General features: G+C 40.9%; 3 protein-coding genes across 3 annotated transcripts; all 3 read left to right on the forward strand.

Annotated features, from left to right (window-relative positions):
• Positions 1-233: 233 nt before the first annotated feature.
• On the forward strand, positions 234-13235 carry LOC309327524 (olfactory receptor 10A7-like; the record flags this gene model as incomplete). The annotated part of the gene is made up of 2 exons (XM_081836824.1): positions 234-347; positions 12396-13235. 2 exons carry the CDS (start codon positions 234-236, stop codon positions 13233-13235), a joined length of 954 nt encoding a protein of 317 aa, XP_081692950.1.
• On the forward strand, positions 6394-7347 carry LOC309327490 (olfactory receptor 10A7-like; the record flags this gene model as incomplete). The annotated part of the gene is made up of 1 exon (XM_081836793.1): positions 6394-7347. The coding sequence occupies one exon, from the start codon at positions 6394-6396 to the stop codon at positions 7345-7347; it is 954 nt and encodes a 317-aa protein (XP_081692919.1).
• Positions 13236-17435: 4200 nt separating the features above from the next.
• Positions 17436-18389, forward strand: LOC309327494 (olfactory receptor 10A7-like; the record flags this gene model as incomplete). The annotated part of the gene is made up of 1 exon (XM_081836796.1): positions 17436-18389. The coding sequence occupies one exon, from the start codon at positions 17436-17438 to the stop codon at positions 18387-18389; it is 954 nt and encodes a 317-aa protein (XP_081692922.1).
• Positions 18390-21171: the final 2782 nt, after the last annotated feature.

Raw genomic sequence — 21171 nt, forward strand, 5'->3', positions numbered from 1 at the left:
AACAAGACACAGAAGCTATAGGTATAATTTGGAATTTTTATTATATGATCACTGCTAAATCCTATTGATTCCAATCAAGTTAAACACTGCAGTATGTGCCTTTGAATCGTTCCCTGATCAGCTAGGCAGTCCTTGAACAGAGTTCCACATATAATCTATATAAAGAGATTTTGTATAGCCAAACAATCATATCCTAAATTACAGTAATCAGTTCTTTATGTTCTCTTTCCAGGATGCAGAACAGAAAAGAACACATTCTACAAAACAGTACAACACCAGCTAAATTCATCCTCCTGGGTCTTTCTGATGATCCCAACCTGCAAAGTGCATTATTTTCCAGTTTCCTGGTACTCTATATCATCACTCTGGCAGGAAACCTTCTCATCATTCTTCTGACATTGGCTGACCCTGCCCTGCACACCCCCATGTATTTCTTCCTAAGAAACCTATCTTTTCTGGAGATCTGCTACACATCAGTCAATGTCCCTAAGATGCTGGCAAACCTCCTTTCTGGAAATAAATCCATCTCTTTCATTGGATGTGCTCTGCAGACCTACTTTATATTCTTCCTTGGTGGGTCAGAATGTCTCCTTTTGGCCGCAATGGCCTATGATCGATATGTTGCCATATGTAAGCCCTTACACTACCCTGTCTTGATGAGCCAAAAGATTTATACTACTTTAGCTGGAGCATCTTGGTTAAGTGGGTTTCTGATGTCCTTTGGTCACACCACCATGATGTTTACTCTCTCCTATTGTGGCTCCAATGTGATTAACCACTTCTTTTGTGACATCCCTCCTTTGCTGAAATTGGCTTGTGGGGACACCTCAGGGGTTGAAATTGCAGTTTTTTTGGCGACTATGATCTTTGGGACTGTGCCTTTTATCCTGATCTTGATGTCTTATGCTGGCATTATAAGCACAATTTTAAAGATCTCGTCCTCTGAAGGTCGGAAGAAAACCTTTTCCACCTGCTCTTCACATCTCATTGTGGTGACCTTGTTCTATGGTTCTGCTTGTATTACATATTTGAAGCCCAATTCCACTTACTCACCAAACACTGACAAATTTCTCTCACTTTTCTATACAGTTATCGGTCCCATTTTGAACCCCCTCATTTACAGCTTGAGGAATAAAGAGGTAAAGGGTGCCTTTAAAAGAATTTGGGATAGAAGACCCTTTCGGTGATAAAAATGAACTGACATATTGTGGGAGATCCAAAATAGGTAGGGACTTGTACCTACTGATTTCTGAAAGCATTAGCTTGGATCCATAATTTTTTATTAGAACTGTGGTCCCCTTAAAATTAATGGGATTAAGTTAATTATGCTTTAATATATGACCCTTGATTTAAACGGAAATTTAAACAATGGGATAATTTATAGTAAACAAATTTGTGTGAGGAAAGATTGTGGTTCCCTCCTAGTGAAATCTCCAAAAATCCCCCAAAAGATATCTCTGAGAGGATTGAGTATTCATCCTAAACAATTTGTGTTGGAGAATGGATGGAAACTATTGGGGGAAGTGGGAATCATCCTCAATAAAGCTTGGAATGTAATTTAACTTAATATGAAGGTCATTCTCTGACGCAAAATTTCCTGTCCCTTCATCCTCCACCATCGGAGCCCAAAGGTAGATCACATGCTTTGTTTGCAAAATGTTCAGTCCAGACAGGGCTGGGAAATATTTTTTTCCTGAAATTCTGGGAAACTTATGCCAAACTGCATTCAGAGGTGGGATTTATTGCATGAGTTTTTCCGTTATGATGCTAGTGCTTCTGCCCAATTTGTAACATCCCTTTTGACTTGAATAGAAGCTGCATTCCAGAATTGTGTTTTTTTAAACAACAACAACAACAACAACTAGCTACTCCACCATGCTGCATTAGATTTTAAATGGCAGGAAAGAATTACATGCAGGGATACGTCCGTCATTTTGTCATATGAACTCACAAGGCAATAATTCCCTCTCTTTGGACATCTCCTAGCATGCTTCTGTTCCAGAGGTGTTTCCATTTGTCTTAATCAGCCAGTACAAAGAACCCCAAACCCATCTTTTTTCTGCATTAATTTTGAAAATTTGCAGAGACTAAATTAGCACTGATTGGCATCCCCCTGGCTACTGACTGCCTTGTGATTGTCTGGGCAGTGCCAGATGTCATGCAAGACCTACTTGGATCAAACCTCTTGGAAGTGAACTGTTGCCATATAGCCCATTGTCTCTCAACATCCCTCATATAACTTGAGCATCACAGACCCTCCATGTTTCCTTTTTTTTACAAGGACAGTTCGGGACTTACAGAAGCTGTCTCAGTTTCTGATTTGATCCCAGAATGCCCCACTTTTCATTAGAATGTCCCTATTTTCACAGGAGAAATATTGTGTGTATGGAGTTAGGCAACCCCAGAGCCAATTAGATAAGTAACTATAGAGTCTTTAGAATATATCTGAAGATATATGTACAGGGGAGTTTTTAAACATTTTATTCAGTTTTTATATATGTTGGAAGCTACCCAGAGTGGCTGGGGCAAGCCAGTCATATGGCCAGGGGATTTATAATGTTAGCTGCAGCAGCAGCAGCAGCAGCAACAACAACAACACTAAAGATAATAATAATAATAATAATAATAATAATAATAATAATAATAATAATAATAATAATAATAGAAGAAGATGTCCCTCTTTTCATTGGATAAATATTGGAGGGTCTGCAATCAATGCTGCTACTTTGCACCGAATGAGACCTAAAGGCTGATTATAAGTAGCTGCAGTAAGATAGGTCCTGCAGGAGGGTGAACCAGTTAACCCTCAGGGTCCCTTCCAACTCTATGATTCTATGATACTATGATAGGCAGGCATGGGATAACCTGTGGGTGGGTTTTTTATTCTTTAATCTTGTTGAAGCAACTTCCTGTCTTCCATTTGTCCTCTTACTTTCTGCTTAGCTCTTAATAAACTTCATCCAAATAACTGTGTGGATTATCGTGTGTATTGCTGCCAGACCCAAAGGGAATTGTTCACTTGTGTGTCTACAACATTTTGGAGTCATGCTACATGTGTTAAGATTGGAGTCTGCCAAAGAGGAGAAAGCTACATTGGGCTCAGAGAAGATCCAGGAAGGCTAGATGCTCTCTGTGTCTCACCTCTTCATTACCTGCCTTGGATCCTCTGAAATCACCCATTTGGGGGCAGAGCATGTTAAGCAGGTGGAGGGGAAGCTTACTTGCTAGTTCTGGCTTAACTGGCCTACATCCAGACTGACAGTGGTGGAAGGAAGGGAACAAAGGTTCTCCCTACTCCTTCCACTATACCTTTTGCCAACTTTGTTTTGTATGGCAAATGGTGGTAACTACAACTTTCATTGGTGAAACCAAGCCTGGTCTCAGTCATTCATTACAATCACCCCTGTAGCCCTTTCAAAGACTTATAATTGCCAATGTAGAATATGTAAATCTGCATGTCTATCATCTATCTATCTATCTATCATCTACCGCAGGGATACGGGTGGTGCTGTGGTCCGAACCACTGAGCCTCTTGGGCTCGCCTATCTGAAGGCTGGCATTTCGAATCTTTGTGATGGGATGAGCTCCCCTTGCTCTGTCCCAGATCCTGCCAACCTAGCGGTTTGAAAGCATACCAGCTTGAGTAGATAAATAGGTACTGCTAGTGCAGGAAGGTAAACAGTGTTTCTGCACGCTCTGGTTTCCATCTTGGTGACCCAAGCAGTTTAGTCATACTGGCCACATGACCCAGAAAGCTGTCAGTAGACAAATGCCAGCTCCCTCGGCAAGAAAGCAATATGAGCACCACATCCCATAGGCACCTTTGACTGGACTTAACCATCCAGGGGTCCATTACCTTTTACCCACCTACCTACCTATCTATCATATGTATCTATCTATCTTTCTATCTATTATCTATCTATCATCTATCTATCTTTCTATCTATTGTCAGCTTCCTTCCAGAGCTGTCAAAGACTGGGAATGAGAACAGACAAAGAGAGATAAGGACACTGGGATGTGAGCTGGAATGTGAGAGAAAGGAGGGACAGCCTAGCGGCATGGCTTCAGAAAACAAAGAGCAGGCAGCATATAGCAGTGGTAACCTGATCCCAGAGCATAGTGAGCAAGGAAAGGGGAGCCAGAGCAGAGATACACAAAATAGCAGTCTTAGCTCAGAAACAGAGAGAGGGAGGCTGGGAATAGCCAGCCCAAAAACTCGAATGCGCAAGAAGGTCAGTGAGAGGAGGGGGAAAGAGCGAAAGCAAAAGGGCTTTTTCCCCTGTTGGAGGAAGAGGAAGGGGTGGAGTTTAGACTCGGCAACTGCGAACTTGGAGTCAGACACGGAGTGAAGGAGCTCCGGAGTGATTTATGTATTTCAGCAAAAAACCTGAGATAATTACTACCAGTGTCTCGCTTCCGTGGGAGAGCCAAACCATTACTTTATCTATCTATCTTTCATCTATCCATCTATATCTATCTATCTATCTATCTATCTATCATCTATCTATCAACAAACACATCTCTCTCTTGGGGGAAAAAGGATGTTAGTGGTCCAGCTTGATATTAAGGTCAGTTTGAGATGGCCTGTTTATTAAGCATTCTTACTGATTTCTTTGTACAAAGTTTGTGGCAAGCTTAGGCATCTTCCACACTTATCCTTTCGCCACACATTCCAAACAGGGTTGAAAGTTTAAAGCTTCATTTCTGAATGCTTCCACATTACCTTCCCCAGAGCTTCCTTGTGAAAATCCACTCTTCAGAGTTGAATTGGAGCAAATGTAACACCTCAGAAAACCCGAATTGACATTTGCCCTGATTCTGCCTGGAAGAGTGGGTTTTCATGGTGAAAGCTCTGGTGTAGGGGAAAAAAAATCCCACAAGGATGCAGAGATTTAAATCTCAGACCTGTGCCCAGAAAATGATGGGGAAAAGGTTAGTATAGATAAACCCTTAGACAAAATCAGGTATTTATTGAGCATTAATTCTTGTTTGTTGGCAGCAGGTTATACAACTTGGTGAAGAAAGTGTTTTCCCATTATATTTGTTGGCCTCAGTCTGCCTCAGGAGATAATCAAACCACTGAATTGGCAGAATTGAAGGGCCCTCCTGGACACAAGCCTGAGCAGTGTGTATTGATGTTCTGGGCTGCTCACATGACAAGACCCCTTTTCCAACTTCACAGATGTGGTTGAGAGGAAAACAGCAATACATTTGGCGCCAGCTTAACTGCAGGAGTTGTCCCAAAAGACAGATTCTGGGAACCACAGGTAACAGCTGAGTGGAGGGTGGAGACCAAAGGGGAACAAACTACACAAGAAGAATCATGTGTGTACCAACAGAGGTACCACCTGTCCCAAAACCATATGCCCCATGCAAGGGGTTGGACTGGATGACCCTTGGGTCCCTTCCAACTCCACAATTCTATAATTCTATGTCTGCACAACCATATGCCCCATAGAACAAAGGCTGAGGGGCTTTAAAGTTAATATAATAGAAATATCACAATGGATAACTGAATAGCAACATTAATGCATCTGCCTGATCACTGAGTTATTCATTGTGATCTGTCTTGGAGCACAGCTCCCAGAGGGAAGAATCTGGCAGAATAAAACATGGTGAAGAGGCAAATATACTGAAAGCAGTGTATACTTTCTATAACTGTGGCTGAGAAATCTCTAGTGCAACTAGGGCGTCAGGAACAGATATCTGGCTGTGACCTTCCAGGGCTTCAGTAAGTACCAGATTATTTTCTTTTGTTTTTTGTTGTTGTTTTTTAGAATGATATTTATTCAGATTTTCAAAAATACAAAAAAATGGAAACATACAAAAACCAACAAAATGACAACAAAACAGAAAAAAGAATGAAAAAACATAGATAACAGAAAAAAATACAAATTCAAATTACATCCTTTCATTAACTTGCTTCTTGGACCTGGCAAAATAAAACTTAGTGAAGAGGCAAATACACTGAAAGCAGCCTAAGATCACTCACTACCTTCTATAACTGTGCCTGAGAAATCTCTAGTGCGGCTAGGGTGTCAGAACAGAGAGCTGGCTGTGACCTTCCAGGGCTTCAGTAAGTACCAGATTGTTTTCTTTTGTAGCCTTTGACATGTTTCACTCTGAAGGAACATACTTTGTACGTTCCTTCTCATGAATGATACTAAATTATTTCTTGGACAATGTTTATTTTTCAAGTTTGATGCCTTTTAATAATGTTTTCTAGGAACAATCCTACCAAAGGTTAGCACTTGCTATGTTTAATAAAGAAAATGATTATTATACAGCCTGTCAGTCATTGAACAGAGTCCGTATATAATCTACATAAAAAGATTCTGCATAGTCAAACAATCTTACTCTATCTTCATCAGTTCTTTATGTTCTCTTTCCAGGATGCAGAACAGAAAAGAATGCATTCTACAAAACAGTACAGTACCAGCTAAATTCATCCTCCTGGGTCTTTCTGATGATCCGAACCTGCAAAGTGCATTGTTCTCCACTTTCCTGGTACTCTATATCATCACTCTGGCAGGAAACCTTCCCATCTTTCTTTTGACATTTTCTGACCCTGCCCTGCACACTCCCATGTATTTCTTCCTAAGAAACCTGTCTTTTCTGGAGATCTGCTACACATCAGTCAATGTCCCTAAGATGCTGGCAAACCTCCTTTCTGGAAGTAAATCCATCTCCTTCATTGGATGTGCTGTGCAGACCTACTTTGTATTCTTCCTTGGTGGGTCAGAATGTTTCCTCTTGGCCTCAATGGCCTATGATCGATATGTTGCCATTTGTAAACCTTTACACTACTCCATCCTGATGAGCGAAAATATTTATATTACTTTAGCTGTGGCATCTTGGCTAAGTGGGTTTTTGATGTCCTTTGGACTCACCAGCATGGTGTTTACTGTCTCCTATTGTGGCTCCAATGTGATCAACCACTTCTTTTGTGACATCCCTCCTTTGCTGAAATTGGCTTGTGGGGACACCTCAGGGGTTGAGATTTCAGTCTTTGTGGCCACTATGATTTTTGTGACTTTGCCTTTTATCCTGATCTTGATGTCTTATGCTGGCATTATAACAACCATTTTGAAGATCTCGTCCTCTGAAGGTCGGAAGAAAACCTTCTCCACCTGCTCTTCACACCTCATTGTGGTGACCTTGTTCTATGGTTCTGCTTGTATTACATATTTGAAGCCCAATTCCACTTACTCACCAAACACTGGCAAATTCCTCTCCCTTTTCTATACTGTTATCGGTCCCATTTTGAACCCCCTCATATACAGCTTGAGAAATAAAGAGGTAAAACGTGCCTTTAAAAGAATCTGGAGTAGAAAGCCTTTTGGGTGATAAAAATACATAACTGTATTGAGGGTGTCCCAAAACAGGTAGGGACTTGTACCTACTAATTTCTGAAATCATTAACTTGGATCCAGAATGATTTAGTTGAACTGTGGTCCAATTAAAATTAAAGGGATTAAGTTAATTTTGTTTAAGATATGTCCCTTGATTTAAATGGAAAATTTTGTCATCTAACCTTGCCTGTATCTACCTAACAACTCAAACAGTCGGATAATTTATAGTAAATAAATTTGTGTGAGGAAAGATTGTGGTTCCCTCCTAGTGAAATCACCAGAAATCCCCCAAAAGATATCTCTGCGAGAGTTGAGGATTTCTCTTAAACAATTTGTGTTGGGGAATAGATGGAAAACTATTGGCGGAAGTGTGAATCATCCTCGATTAAGCTTGGAACCTAATATAACAATATCTCTGTCAGAATGTTTCCTCTCCCTTCATCCATAAACATCGGAGCCCAAGGGTAGATTTCAAGCTTTGTATGCAAAAGGTCCCATGTTCAGTCCAGACAGGGCTGAGAAAGAATTTTCCTGAAACTCTAGGGAACTTCTGCCAAGCTGAATTCAGATGTGGTGTTTATTGCATGTGTTTTGCCGGTTATGAAACTAGTGCTTCTGTCCCAATTTCTAACATCCCTTTTGCACTTCAATAGCTGCTGCATTCCAGAACTGTGGGGTTTTGTTTTGTTTTTAAAAATGCTATTCCATCATGCTGCACTAGATTTTAAATGGCAGGAAATTATTATATGCAGGGATACTGCACACATTTTGGAACCTGAACTCAAACGCAATAATTCGCTCTCTTTGGACTTCTCCTAGCATGCTTCTGTTCCAGAGGAGTTTCCATTTGTCTGAATCAGCTAGTATAAAGAACCCCAAACCCACCTTTTTTCTGCATTAATTTCCAAAATTTGCAGAGTCTAAATTAGCATTGATTGGCATTCCCCTGGCTACTGACTTCCTTGTGATCGTCTGGACAATGCCAGATATCATTCAATTCCTACCTGGATCACAACTCTTAGAAGTGAACTGTTGTCATACAGCCCATTGTCTCTGAACATCCCTCATATTACTTGACCATCATAGACCCTCCACATTTCCCTTTTTGACCGGGATAGTCCTGGATTTACTGAAGCTGTCTCAATTTCTGATTTCAACCTAGAATGTCCCACTTTTCCTTAGGATGTCCCTATTTTCATTGGAGAAATGTTGTAGGTATGGAGTTAGGCAACCCCTGAGCCAATAAGTAAGTAATTATAGATAAGTAACTACAGAGCCAACTATAGTTAAGTAACTATAGAGCTTGAAGGTTGCCCTGTATGGGGCAGTTTTAAAACATTTTATTCAGTTTTTTTATATGTTGGAAGCCACCCAGAGTGGCTGGGGCAACCCAGTCATATGGCCAGGGGATTTATAATGATAGCAGCAGCAGCAGCAGCAACACTAAAGAAAATAATAATACTAAAAGATGTCCCTCTTTTCATTAGAAAATATTGGAGAGTCTGTAACCAATGCTGCTACTTTGCACAGAATGAGACCCAAAGGCTGATTGTAAGTAGCTACAGTAAGATAGGTACTATGGGAGGTTGAACCAGTTGACCCTCAGGGTCCCTTCCAACTCTACGATTCTATGATACTATGATAGGCAGGCATGGGATAACCTGTGGGTGGATTTCTTATTTTTATTTTATTTTGTTGAAGCAAATTTCTGTCCTCCATTTGCTCTCTTACTTTCTGCTTAGCTCTTAATAAACTTCATCAAAATAACTGCATGGATTATCGTGTGTTTTGTTGCCAGACCAAAAGGGAATTTTTCACTTGTGTACAACATATTTTTTTTAAGAATATTTTTTTATTAACCGACCAATCACATCAAATCAAACCAAATTACATAAATTCCAAATTACACAGCCAAATTTTAATTTTTTTTGTTGGGGGTACCCATATTTCAAGTTCCAAAGGGGATCCTATCAACTTCTTGCTTCTTGCTGCTGTTTTAATGTCCACAAATCTAACCTTATGATGTTCACAGTACTATCCAGTCCTTTCTTATTGTTTTTCCACATCTCTTGTTATTATTTTCACATATTTTTCCTTTCTCTTTGTGACCTCTGATAGTCTCCGCAAGCTGGTTAGAACAGTTTGTAATCCTGCATGGATATTTTTTTTATTTATCCAGTAGCCATATCCAGACGTTTTCCATATAACATCACTTCCATACATCAAAACAGTCTTAGCGTCATTAATCTTCACCAATCTGCCTCCTTTCTCAAAACCTCTGAGGAGATTCACCAGGAATGCAGCCTGAAAACAAGTCCGTTCCTCCTCCCGGCTATAAATCCTTGGGCAAGATGGCGACTCCAAATTAATTGCTGCGCCATTCCAAAAGCTCTTATTGCTTCTCGATCTCCATAAAGCATACTTTTGGTTAAAGTTTATCTCCACACAGACCTTAATCCTCCTGCTTGGGTCAGTTCAACCGACGATTCCAATGAGGAGGGGTTCTTGTAAATCACATAGAAGGAAAGTAAAAAAAGTCCCCTCCCCATTCAGTCCCGTTGTCAACATACCCAGCCTTTGGTGTATCTTCATCGTAAAATATTCCTGTTTCTCCAACTCCTTGTCTTCTTTCGCAGAGGTCACTTAAATTAGCAGACTTCACTCCCCTTCTTCACTTGAAATGTGTGCATTTGCTTCTTTTGTAATTCATTATTCCAAATTGCTGCAGCTAGTGCGTGATCAGAGACAGCGTCCAGGAGAGCCAAGGTCCACACGGGGGCATTCTGCCTAGTGACCTCACCCGCTTCTTTCGAATTAGGGGGTGATTTATGGGCACAGCAGGCAAGGTCAGTGTTCCCAATTTCCTTGGGGCAACAAGGGAGGCTGCCTACTCCCATAACAGCCTCTTAATTACCCCGTGTGGGTCGGAGAGATGGTATTGTCAGCCATCTTCCAATGCGCGCCTAGTGGCCCCCCGTGCCTACAACATTTAGGAGTCATGCTACATGTGATGAGATTGGAGTCTGCCAAGTAGGAGAAAGCTGCATTAGTGTCAGAGAAGATCCAGGAAAGCTAGGTGCCCTCTGTGTCTCTCCTTCTCATTACCTGCCTTGGATCCTCTGAAATCATCCATTTGGGGGCAAAGCATGTTAAGGAGGTGGGGGGAGGACTTACTTGCTAGTTTTGGCTTAACTGGCCTACACCCAGACTGACAGTGGTGGAAAGAAAGGGACAAAGGTTCTCCCCACTCCTACCACTGTACCTTTTACCACTGTACTTTGTATGCCACATGCTGCCAACTACAACTTTTACTGGTGAAACCAAGCCTAGTCTCAGTCATTCATGAAAATTACCCCTATAGCCCTTTCAAAGGCCAATGTAGAATTCCTTCCTTCCTTCCTTCCTTCCTTCCTTCCTTCCTCTATCTATAATCTATCTATCATCATTATCATCTATCATCAAACACATCTCTCTGTTGAGGAAAAAAAAAAAAATTGTGGTCCAGCTTGCTAGTAAAGTCAGTTCTAAATTACCTATTTATTGTGCATTCATACAGATTTCTTTGTGCAGTTTGTGGCAAGGTAAAGCATCATCCACACTTACCTTTTCTCCACGCTTTCCAGACATTGTCTGCAATTTAAAGCTTCTTTTCTGAATGCTTCCACACCACCACCTCCAGAGCTTTCTCGTAAAAATACACTCTTTAAAGTTGAATTGGAGCAAATGTCAAACCTCAGAAAACCCGAATTGACATTTGCTCTGATTCTGCCTGGAAGAGTGGATTTTCATGGAGAAAGCTCTGGCATGTGGGGTGGGGGCGGGGAGAAACCAAGGACACAATCTCGGATTTGTGACTAGAAAATGATGGGGAACTGAGCATTAATTATTGTTTGTTTGCAGGTGGTTATACAATGTGGTCAAGAAAGTGTTTTCCCATTACAGTATATTTGTTGGCATCAGTCTGTCTCAGAGGACAATCACACCACTGAATTGGCAGAAATGAATGGATATTCTGGCCTGCCCGATGACAAGACCCCTTTCTCAACCTCACTGATGTAGTCGAGATGAAACAGCAATACATTTGACACCAGCTTAACTGCAGGAGTTGTCCCAGAAGACAGCTTATGGGAGCCACAGGTAACAGCTGAGTGGAGGGTGAGGACCAAAGGTGACCAAAATACCCCAGAAGAATCATTTGTGTACCAACAGACGTACTACCCCTCCTCAAACACCACACACACCCCATGCAGGGGCTTGGACTTGATGACCATTACGTCCCTTCCAACTCTACAATTTTATAATTCTAAGTCTGCACGGTCATATTCCCTATAGAACAAAGGATGAAGGGCTTTAAAATTATTTTAAATGAACTATCACAGTGGATTCCTGAATAGCTACATTAATGCATCTGCCTGATCAGTGAGTTATTCATTGTGATCTGTCTTGGAGCACAGCTCCCAGAGGGAAGAATCTGGCAGAATAAAACATGGTGAAGAGGCAAATACACTGAAAGCAGCCTAGGATCACTATGTTCTATAACTGTGGCTGAGAAATCTCTAGTGCAACTAGGGCGTCAGGAACAGAGAGCTGGCTGTGACCTTCAAGTGTTCAGTAAGTACCAGGTTGTTTTCTTTTGAAGCCTTTGACATGTTTCACTCTGAAGGAATACACTTTGTACATTTTTTCTCATGAATGATACTAAATAATTTCTTGGACAATGTTTATTTTTCAAGTTTGATGCCTTTTAATGATCTTATTTAGGAACAATTCTACCAAAGGTTAGTACTTGCTATGTTTAATAAAGAAAATGATTATTATAGAGCCTGGCAGTCATTAAACAGAGTTCCACATATAATCTATATAAAAAGATTCTGTACAGCCAAACAATCTTACTATAACCTCATAAGTTCTTTATGTTCTCTTTCCAGGATGCAGAACAGAAAAGAACACATTGTACAAAACAGTACAACACCAGCAACGTTCATCCTCCTGGGTCTTTCTGATGATCCAAACCTGCAAAGTGCATTATTCTTCACTTTCCTGGCACTGTATATCATCACTCTGGCAGGAAACCTTCTCATTATTCTTCTGACGTTGGCTGATCCTGCCCTGCACACCCCCATGTATTTCTTCCTAAGAAACCTGTCTTTCCTGGAGATCTGCTACACATCAGTCAATGTCCCTAAGATGCTGGCAAACCTCCTTTCTGGAAATAAATCCATCTCTTTTATTGGATGTGCTTTGCAGACCTACTTTGATTTCTTCTTCGGTGGGTCAGAATGTTTCCTCTTGGCTTCAATGGCCTATGATCGATATGTTGCCATTTGTAAGCCCTTACACTACCACGTCCTGATGAGCCAAAAAGTTTCTATTACTTTAGCTGTGGCATCTTGGCTAAGTGGGTTTCTGATGTCCTTTGGACACACCAGTATGGTGTTTACTGTCTCCTACTGTGGCTCCAATGTAATCAACCACTTCTTTTGTGACATCCCTCCTTTGCTGAAATTGGCTTGTGGGGACACTTCTAGGGCTGAAATTGCAGTCTTTGTGGTGGCTATGATTTTTGTGACTTTGCCTTTTATCCTGATCTTGATGTCTTACGCTGGCATTATAACAACCATTTTGAAGATCTCGTCCTCTGAAGGTCGGAAGAAGACCTTCTCCACCTGCTCTTCCCACCTCATTGTGGTGACCTTGTTCTATGGTTCTGCTTGTATTACATATTTGAAGCCCAATTCCACTTACTCACCAAACACTGGCAAATTTCTCTCCCTTTTCTATACTATTATCGGTCCCATTTTGAACCCCCTCATATACAGCTTGAGGAATAAAGAGGTAAAACATGCCTTTAAAAGAATCTGGAGTAGAAAGTCTTTTGGGTGACATAACCGACATATCTCTACTGTGGGAGTTAAAAACAGGTAGGGACTTGTACCTGCTAATTTCTGAAAGCATTAGTTCGGATCCAGAATGATTTAGTCGAACTGTAGTCCCCTTAAAATTAATGCGATTAAGTTAGATATGCTTTAATATATGTTCCTTGATTTAAATTGGTATTTAATTCATATAACCTTGCCTGTATCTACCTAACAACTCAAACAGTGGGATAATTTATAGTAAATAAATTTGTGTGAGGAAAGATTGTGGTTCCCTCCTAGTGAAATCACCAGAAATCCCCCAAAAGATATCTCTGCGAGAGTTGAGGATTTCTCTTAAACAATTTGTGTTGGGGAATAGATGGAAAACTATTGGCGGAAGTGTGAATCATCCTCGATTAAGCTTGGAACCTAATATAACAATATCTCTGTCAGAATGTTTCCTCTCCCTTCCTCCATAAACATCGGATGCTTCTGTTCCAGAGGAGTTTCCATTTGTCTGAATCAGCTAGTATAAAGAACCCCAAACCCACCTTTTTTCTGCATTAATTTCCAAAATTTGCAGAGTCTAAATTAGCATTGATTGTCATCCCCCTGGCTACTGACTGCCTTGTGATTCTCTGGACAATGCCAGATATCATTCAAGATCTACGTGGATCAAAACTCTTAGAAATGAACTGTTGTCATATAGCCCATTGTCTCTGAACATCCCTCATATTACTTGACCATCATAGACCCTCCACATTTCCCTTTTTGACAGGGATATTCCTGGATTTACTGAAGCTGTCTCAGTTTCTGATTTGATGCGAGAATGTTCCACTTTTCCTTAGGATGTCCCTATTTTCATTGGAGTATGTTGGAGGTATGGAGTTAGGCATCCCCCGAGCCAATAAGTAAGTAACTATAGATAAGTAACTCTAGAGCCATTAGAAGATATCTGAAGGTTGCCCTGTATATGGGAGATTTTAAACATTTTATTCAGTTTCTATATATGTTGGAAGCCACCCACAGTGGCTGGGGCAACTCAGTCGTATGGGCAGGGGATTTATAATGATAGCAGCAGCAGCAACAACAACAACACCAAAGATAATAATAATAAATAATAATAATAGAAGAAGATGTCCCTCTTTTCACTGGTGAATTATTGGAGGGTCTCCAATCAATGCTGCTACTTTGCACAGAATGAGACCCAAAGGCTGATTGTAAGTAGCTGCAGTAAGATAAGTACTACAGGTGGTTGAACCAGTTGACCCTCAGGGTCCCTTCCAACTCTACGATTCTACGATACTATGATAGGCAGGTATGGGATAACCTGTGGGTGGATTTTTTATTCTTTTATCTTGTTGAATCAGCTTTCTGACTTCCATTTGCCCTCTTACTTTCTGCTTAGCTCTTAATAAACTTCATCCATATAACTGTCTCGATTATCGTGTGTATTGCTGCCAGACCCAAAGGGAATTTTCCACTTATGTGTCTACAACATTTTAGAGTTATGCTACATGTGATAAGATTGGAGTCTGCCAAAGAGGAGAAAGCTACATTGGGGTCAGAGAAGATCCAGGAAGGCTAGGTGCCCTCTGTGTCTCTCCTCCTCATTACCTGCCTTGGACCCTCTGAAACCACCCATTTGGGGGCAGAGCATGTTAAGGAGGTGGGGGGGGGGAGGAGATTACTTGCTAGTTCTGCTTAACTGGCCTACACCCAGACTGGCAGCAGTGGAAAGAAAGGGACAAAGCTTCTCTCCACTCCTACCACTGTACCTTTTACCACTGTACTCTGTATGCCACATGCTGCCAACTACAACTTTTATTGGTGAAACCAAGCCTAGTCTCAGTCATTCATGAAAATCACCCCTGTAGCCCTTTCAAAGGCCAATGTAGAATTCCTTCCTTCCTTCCTTCCTTCCTTCCTTCCTTCCTTCCTTCCTTCCTTCCTTTATCGATCTATCATCTATCATCTATCTATCATCTATCATCTATCTATCTATCTATATCTATCTATCTATCTATCATCTATCATCTATCTATCTATCTATCTATCTATCTATCTATCTATCTATCTATCATCTATCTATCATCTATCTATCTATCATCTATCTATCTATCTATCTATCTATCTATCTATCTATCTATCTATCATCTATATCTATCATTATCTATCATCAAACACATCTCTCTTTTGGGGGAAAAAAGAATTTTAGTGGTCCAACCTGCTACTAAAGTCAGTTCTAATTTACCTGTTTATTGAGCATTCATACAGATTTCTTTGTACAGTTTGTGGCAAGGTTATGCATCATCCACACTTACCTTTTCTCCACACTTTCCATACATTGTCTGCAATTTAAAGCTTCTTTTCTGAATGCTTCCACACCACCACCTCCAGAGCTTTCTCATAAAAACACACTCTTTTAAGTTGAATTGGAGCAAATGTCAAACCTCAGAAAACCTGAATTAACATTTGCTCTGATTCTACCTAGAAGAGTGGGTTTTCATGGAGAAAGCTCTGGCATGTGGGGTGGGGGGGGAGAGAGACCAAGGACACAATCTCGGATTTGTGACTGGAAAATGATGGGGAACTGAGCATTAATTATTGTTTGTTTGCAGGTGGTTATTCAATGTGGTCAAGAAAGTGTTTTCCCATTACAGTGTATTTGTTGGAATCAGTTTCAGAGGACAATCAAACCACTGAATTGGCAGAAATAAATGGATGTTCTGGGCTACCCAGATGACAAGACCCCTTTCTCAACCTCACTGATGTAGTCGGGATGAAACACCAATACATTTGGCACCAGCTTAGCTGCAGGAGTTGTCCCAAAAGACAGCATCTGGGAGCCACAGGCAACAGCTGAGTGGAGGGTGAGGACCAAAGGGGACCAAACTACCCCAGAAGAATCATGTCTGTACCAACAGAGGTACTATCCCTCCCCAAACACCCCACACACCCCATGCAGAAGGTTGGACTTGATGACCCTTACGTCATTTCCAACTCTACAATTCTATAATTCTATGTCTGCACGATCATATGCCCCATAGAACAAAGGATGAAGAACTTTAAAATTATTTTAAAAGAAATACCACAGTGCATAGCTGAATAGCTACATTAATGCATCTGCCTGATCAGTGAGTTATTCATTGTGATCTGTCTTGGAGCACAGCTCCCAGAGGGAAGAATCTGGCAGAATAAAACATGGTGAAGAGGCAAATACACTGAAAGCAGTGTATACTTTCTATAACTGTGGCTGAGAAATCTCTAGTGCAACTAGGGCATCAGGAACAGAGAGTTGGGTGTGACCTTCCAGTATTCAGTAAGTACCAGATTGTTTTCTTTTGAAGCCTTTGGCATGTTTCACTCTTAAGGAACACACTTTGTACATTCCTTCTCATGAATGATATTGAATTATTTCTTGGACAATATTTTTCAAGTTTGATGCCTTTTAATAATGTTATTTAGGAACAATTCTACCAAAGTGTCAGGGAACTGCCATCGGAGGAACAGGTGGTGGAAAGGCTCCAGGAGAATAGGAGAGATTCTGCAGCAGAAGAAGGAACCAGTAGGGGGAGAGCAGGAGCTCCGGCGGAAGGGGAGTCAGAGGGGAGGCTCTGGGATACTTCCAGTGAGAATAGTGAAGAGGTAACAAGACCCCCCTTAGGAACTCCCACCCTTCGCCGGAAACTGTCACGCAGAGAGTCCAGGAGGCGCATGTCCGTCAAACAGCTTATATGCTGGAGTAAGTTCCGTAGACGCCCACTGTCAGATACTACCAGCGACTGACGGAGTCATGCTTTGGGGGCTCCGTTAGTGACTCGGTTTGGTTGACCAGCCAAACCCCAGAGGGATCAAGCTTTTACGCACAAGCAGCTCATTATCCCATCACACAAAGGTTAGCACTTGCTATGTTTAATAAAGAAAATGATGATTATATAGATGGAAAGTTCAGCAAAATCTCTTTAATGATTATTAAAACTATACCTCCCCATATGAACAAGACACAGAAGCTGTAGGTATAATTTAGAATTTTATTATAAGATCACCTCTAAGTCCTATTGATTCCAATGAAGTTAAACACTGCAGTATGTGCCATTGGATCGTTCCCTGATCAGCCTGACAGTCCTTGAACAGAGTTCCACATATAATCTATATGAAAAGATTGTGTATAGCCGAACAATCTTACTCTAACTTCATCAGTTCTGTATGTTCTTTTTCCAGGATGCAGAACAGAAAAGAATACATTCTACAAAACAGTACAACACCACCTAAATTCATCCTCCTGGGTCTTTCTGATGATCCAAACCTGCAAAGTGCATTATTCTCCACTTTCCTGGCACTCTATATCATCACTCTGGCAGGAAACCTTCTCATCATTCTTCTGACGTTGGCTGACCCTGCCCTGCACACCCCCATGTATTTCTTCCTAAGAAACCTGTCTTTTCTGGAAGTCTGCTACACATCAGTCAATGTCCCTAAGATGCTGGCAAACCTCCTTTCTGGAAATAAATCCATCTCCTTCATTGGATGTGCTCTGCAGACCTACTTTGTATTCTTCCTTGGTGGGTCAGAATGTTTCCTCTTAGCCTCAATGGCCTATGATCGATATGTTGCCATTTGTAAGCCCTTACACTACCACGTCCTGATGAGCCAAAAAGTTTCTATTACTTTAGCTGTGGCATCTTGGCTAAGTGGGTTTCTGATGTCCTTTGGACACACCAGTATGGTGTTTACTGTCTCGTATTGTGGTTCCAATGTGATCAACCACTTCTTTTGTGACATCCCTCCTTTGCTGAAATTGGCTTGTGGGGACACCTCAAGGGTTGAGATTGCAGTCTTTGTTGTGGCTATGATTTTTGTGACTTTTCCATTTATCCTGATCTTGATGTCTTATGCTGGCATTATAACAACCATTTTGAAGATCTCATCCTCTGAAGGTCGGAAGAAGACCTTTTCCACCTGCTCTTCACACCTCATTGTGGTGACCTTGTTCTATGGTTCTGCTTGTATTACATATTTGAAGCCCAATTCCACTTACTCACCAAACACTGACAAATATCTATCACTCTTCTATACTGTTATCGGTCCCATTTTGAACCCCCTCATATACAGCTTGAGGAATAAAGAGGTAAAACATTCCTTTAAAAGAATCAGGGGTAGAAGACCTTTTGGGTGATAAAAATTAACTGACGTATTGTGGGAGTTCCAAAATAGGTAGGGACTTGTACCTACTAATATCTGAATGCATTAGCTTGGATCCAGAATCTTTTAGGAGAACTGTGGTCCCCTTAAAATTAATGGGATTAAGTTAATTGTGATCTAATATATGACCCTTGATTTAAATGGCAATTTTCGTGGTCTAACCTTGCCTTTATATACCTAACAGCTCAAACAGTTGGATAATTTATAGTAAATAAATTTGTGTTAGTAAAGATTGTGGTTCCCTCCTTGTGAAATCACCAGAAATCCCTCAAAAGATATCTCTGAGAGGGTTGAGTATTCATCCTAAACAATTTGTGTTGGAGAATGGATGGAAACTATTGGGGGAAGTGGGAATCATCCTCAATTAAGCTTGGAACCTAATATAACTTAATATGAAAGTCATTCTCTGACAGAAAGTTTCCTGTCCCTTCATCCAATACCATCAGAGCCAAAGGGTAAACTGCATGCTTTGTATGCAAAAGGTCCCATGGTCAGTCCAGGCAGGGCTGGGGAAGATTTTTTTCTGAAACTCTGGGGAGCTTCTGCCAAGCTGCATTCAGATGTGGGGTTTATTGCATGTGTTTTTCTGATTATGATGCTAGTTCTTCTGTCCCAATTTAGAACATTCCATTTGCACTGCAGTAGCAGCTGCATTCCAGAACTGTGGTTTTTTTGTTTTATGTTTTTTAAAAAAATCCGTTCCCAACATGCTGCACTAGATTTTAAATGGCAAGAAAGAATTATATACACAGCTACAATCACATTTTGTCGCATTATCACACAATGCAATAATTAGCATACTTCTGTTCCAGAGGTGTTTCCATTTGTCTGAATCAGCCAGTTAAAAGAACCACAAACCCACCTTTTTCCTGCATTAACTTCCAAAATTTGCTGAGACTAAATTAGCAGTGATTGACATTCCCCTGGCTACTGACTGCCTTGTTATTGTCTGGACAGTGCCAGATATCGTGCAAGACCTACCAGGATCAAACCTCTTGGAAGTGAACTGTTGCCATATAGCCCATTGTCTCTCAACATCCCTCATATTACTTGACCATCATGGACCCTCCACATTTCCCTTTTTGACAGGGATAGTCCTGGATTTACAGAAGCTGTCTCAGTTTCTGATTTGATCCCAGAATGTCCTGCTTTTCCTTAGGATGTCCCTATTTGCATTGGAGAAATGTTGGAGGTATGGAGTTAGGCAACCCCCGAGCCAATTAGATAAGTAACTATAGAGCCTTTAGAAGATATCTGAATGTTGCCCTGTACAGGGGAGTTTTTAAACATTTTATTCAGTTTTTATATATGTTGGAAGCCACCCAGAGTGGGCAGGGGATTTAAAACGATAGCAGCAGCAGTGCAGCAGCAGCAACAACACTAAAGGTACTACTAATAATAAATAATAATAGAAGAAGATGACCCTCTTTTCATTGGAGAAATATTGGAGGGTCTGCAATCAGTGCTGCTACTTTGCATAGAATGAGACCCAAAGGCTGATTGTAAGTAGCTGCAGTAAGATAGGTACTACAGGTGGTTGAACCAGTTAACCCTCAGTGTCCCTTCCAACTCTACGATTCTATAATACTATGATAGGCAGGCATCGGATAACCTGTGGGTGGGTTTTTTATTCTTTAATCTTGTTGAAGCAACTTTCTGTCTTCCATTTGCCCTTTTACTTTCCGCTTAGCTCTTAATAAACTTCATCCATATAACTGTCTGGATTATTGTGTGTATTGTTGCCAGACCCAAAGGGCTTTTTTCACTTGTGTGTCTACAACATTTTGGAGTCATGCTACATGTGATGAGATGAGATTGGAGTCTGCCATGGAGGAGAAAGTTTCATTGGGGTCAGAGAAGATCCAGGAAGGCTATGTGCCCTCTGTGTCTCTCCTTCTCATTACCTGCCTTGGATCCTCTGTAATCACCCATTTGGGGGCAGAGCATGTTAAGGAGATGGGGGGGGTAGCACTTACTTGCTAGTTTTGGCTTAACTGGCCTACACCCAGACTGACAGTGGTGGAAAGAAAAGGACAAAGCTTCTCTCCACTCCTACCACTGTATCTTTTACCACTGTACTCTGTATGCCACATGCTGCCAACTACAACTTTTATTGGTGAAACCAAGCCTAGTCTCAATCATTCATGAAAATCACCCCTGTAGCCCTTTCAAAGGCCAATGTAAAATATCTTTCTTCTTTCTTTCTTTCTTTCTTTCTTTCTTTCTTTCTTTCTTTCTTTTTTTTTTTTTCTTTCTTTCTTTCTCTCTCTCTCTCTCTCTCTCTCTCTCATCTTTCTATCATCATATATCTGTCTATCATCAAGCACATCTCTCTCTTGGGAAAAAAATAATTTTAGTGGTCCAGCTTGCTAGTAAAGTCAGTTCTAAATTACCTGTTTATTGAGCATTCATACAGATTTCTTTGTACAGTTTGTGGCAACGTAAAGCATCATCCACACTTACCTTTTCTCCACACTTTCCAGACATTGTCTGCAATTTAAAGCTTCTTTCTGAATGCATCCACACCAACACCTCCAGAGCCTCCTCATAAAAACACACTGTTTAAAGCTGAATTGGAGCAAATGTCAAACCTCAGAAAACCCGAATTGACATTTGCTCTGATTCTGCATGGAAGAGTGGGTTTTCATGGGGAAAGCTCTGATGTGCGGGGGTGGGGGTAGGGAGGAGAGATCAAGGACACAATCTCGGATTTATGACTGGAAAATGATGGGGAACTGAGCATTAATTCTTCTTTG

The sequence above is a fragment of the Podarcis erhardii genome (assembly GCF_964252035.2).
Source record: "Podarcis erhardii genome assembly, chromosome: 13".
NCBI lineage: Eukaryota > Metazoa > Chordata > Lepidosauria > Squamata > Lacertidae > Podarcis > Podarcis erhardii.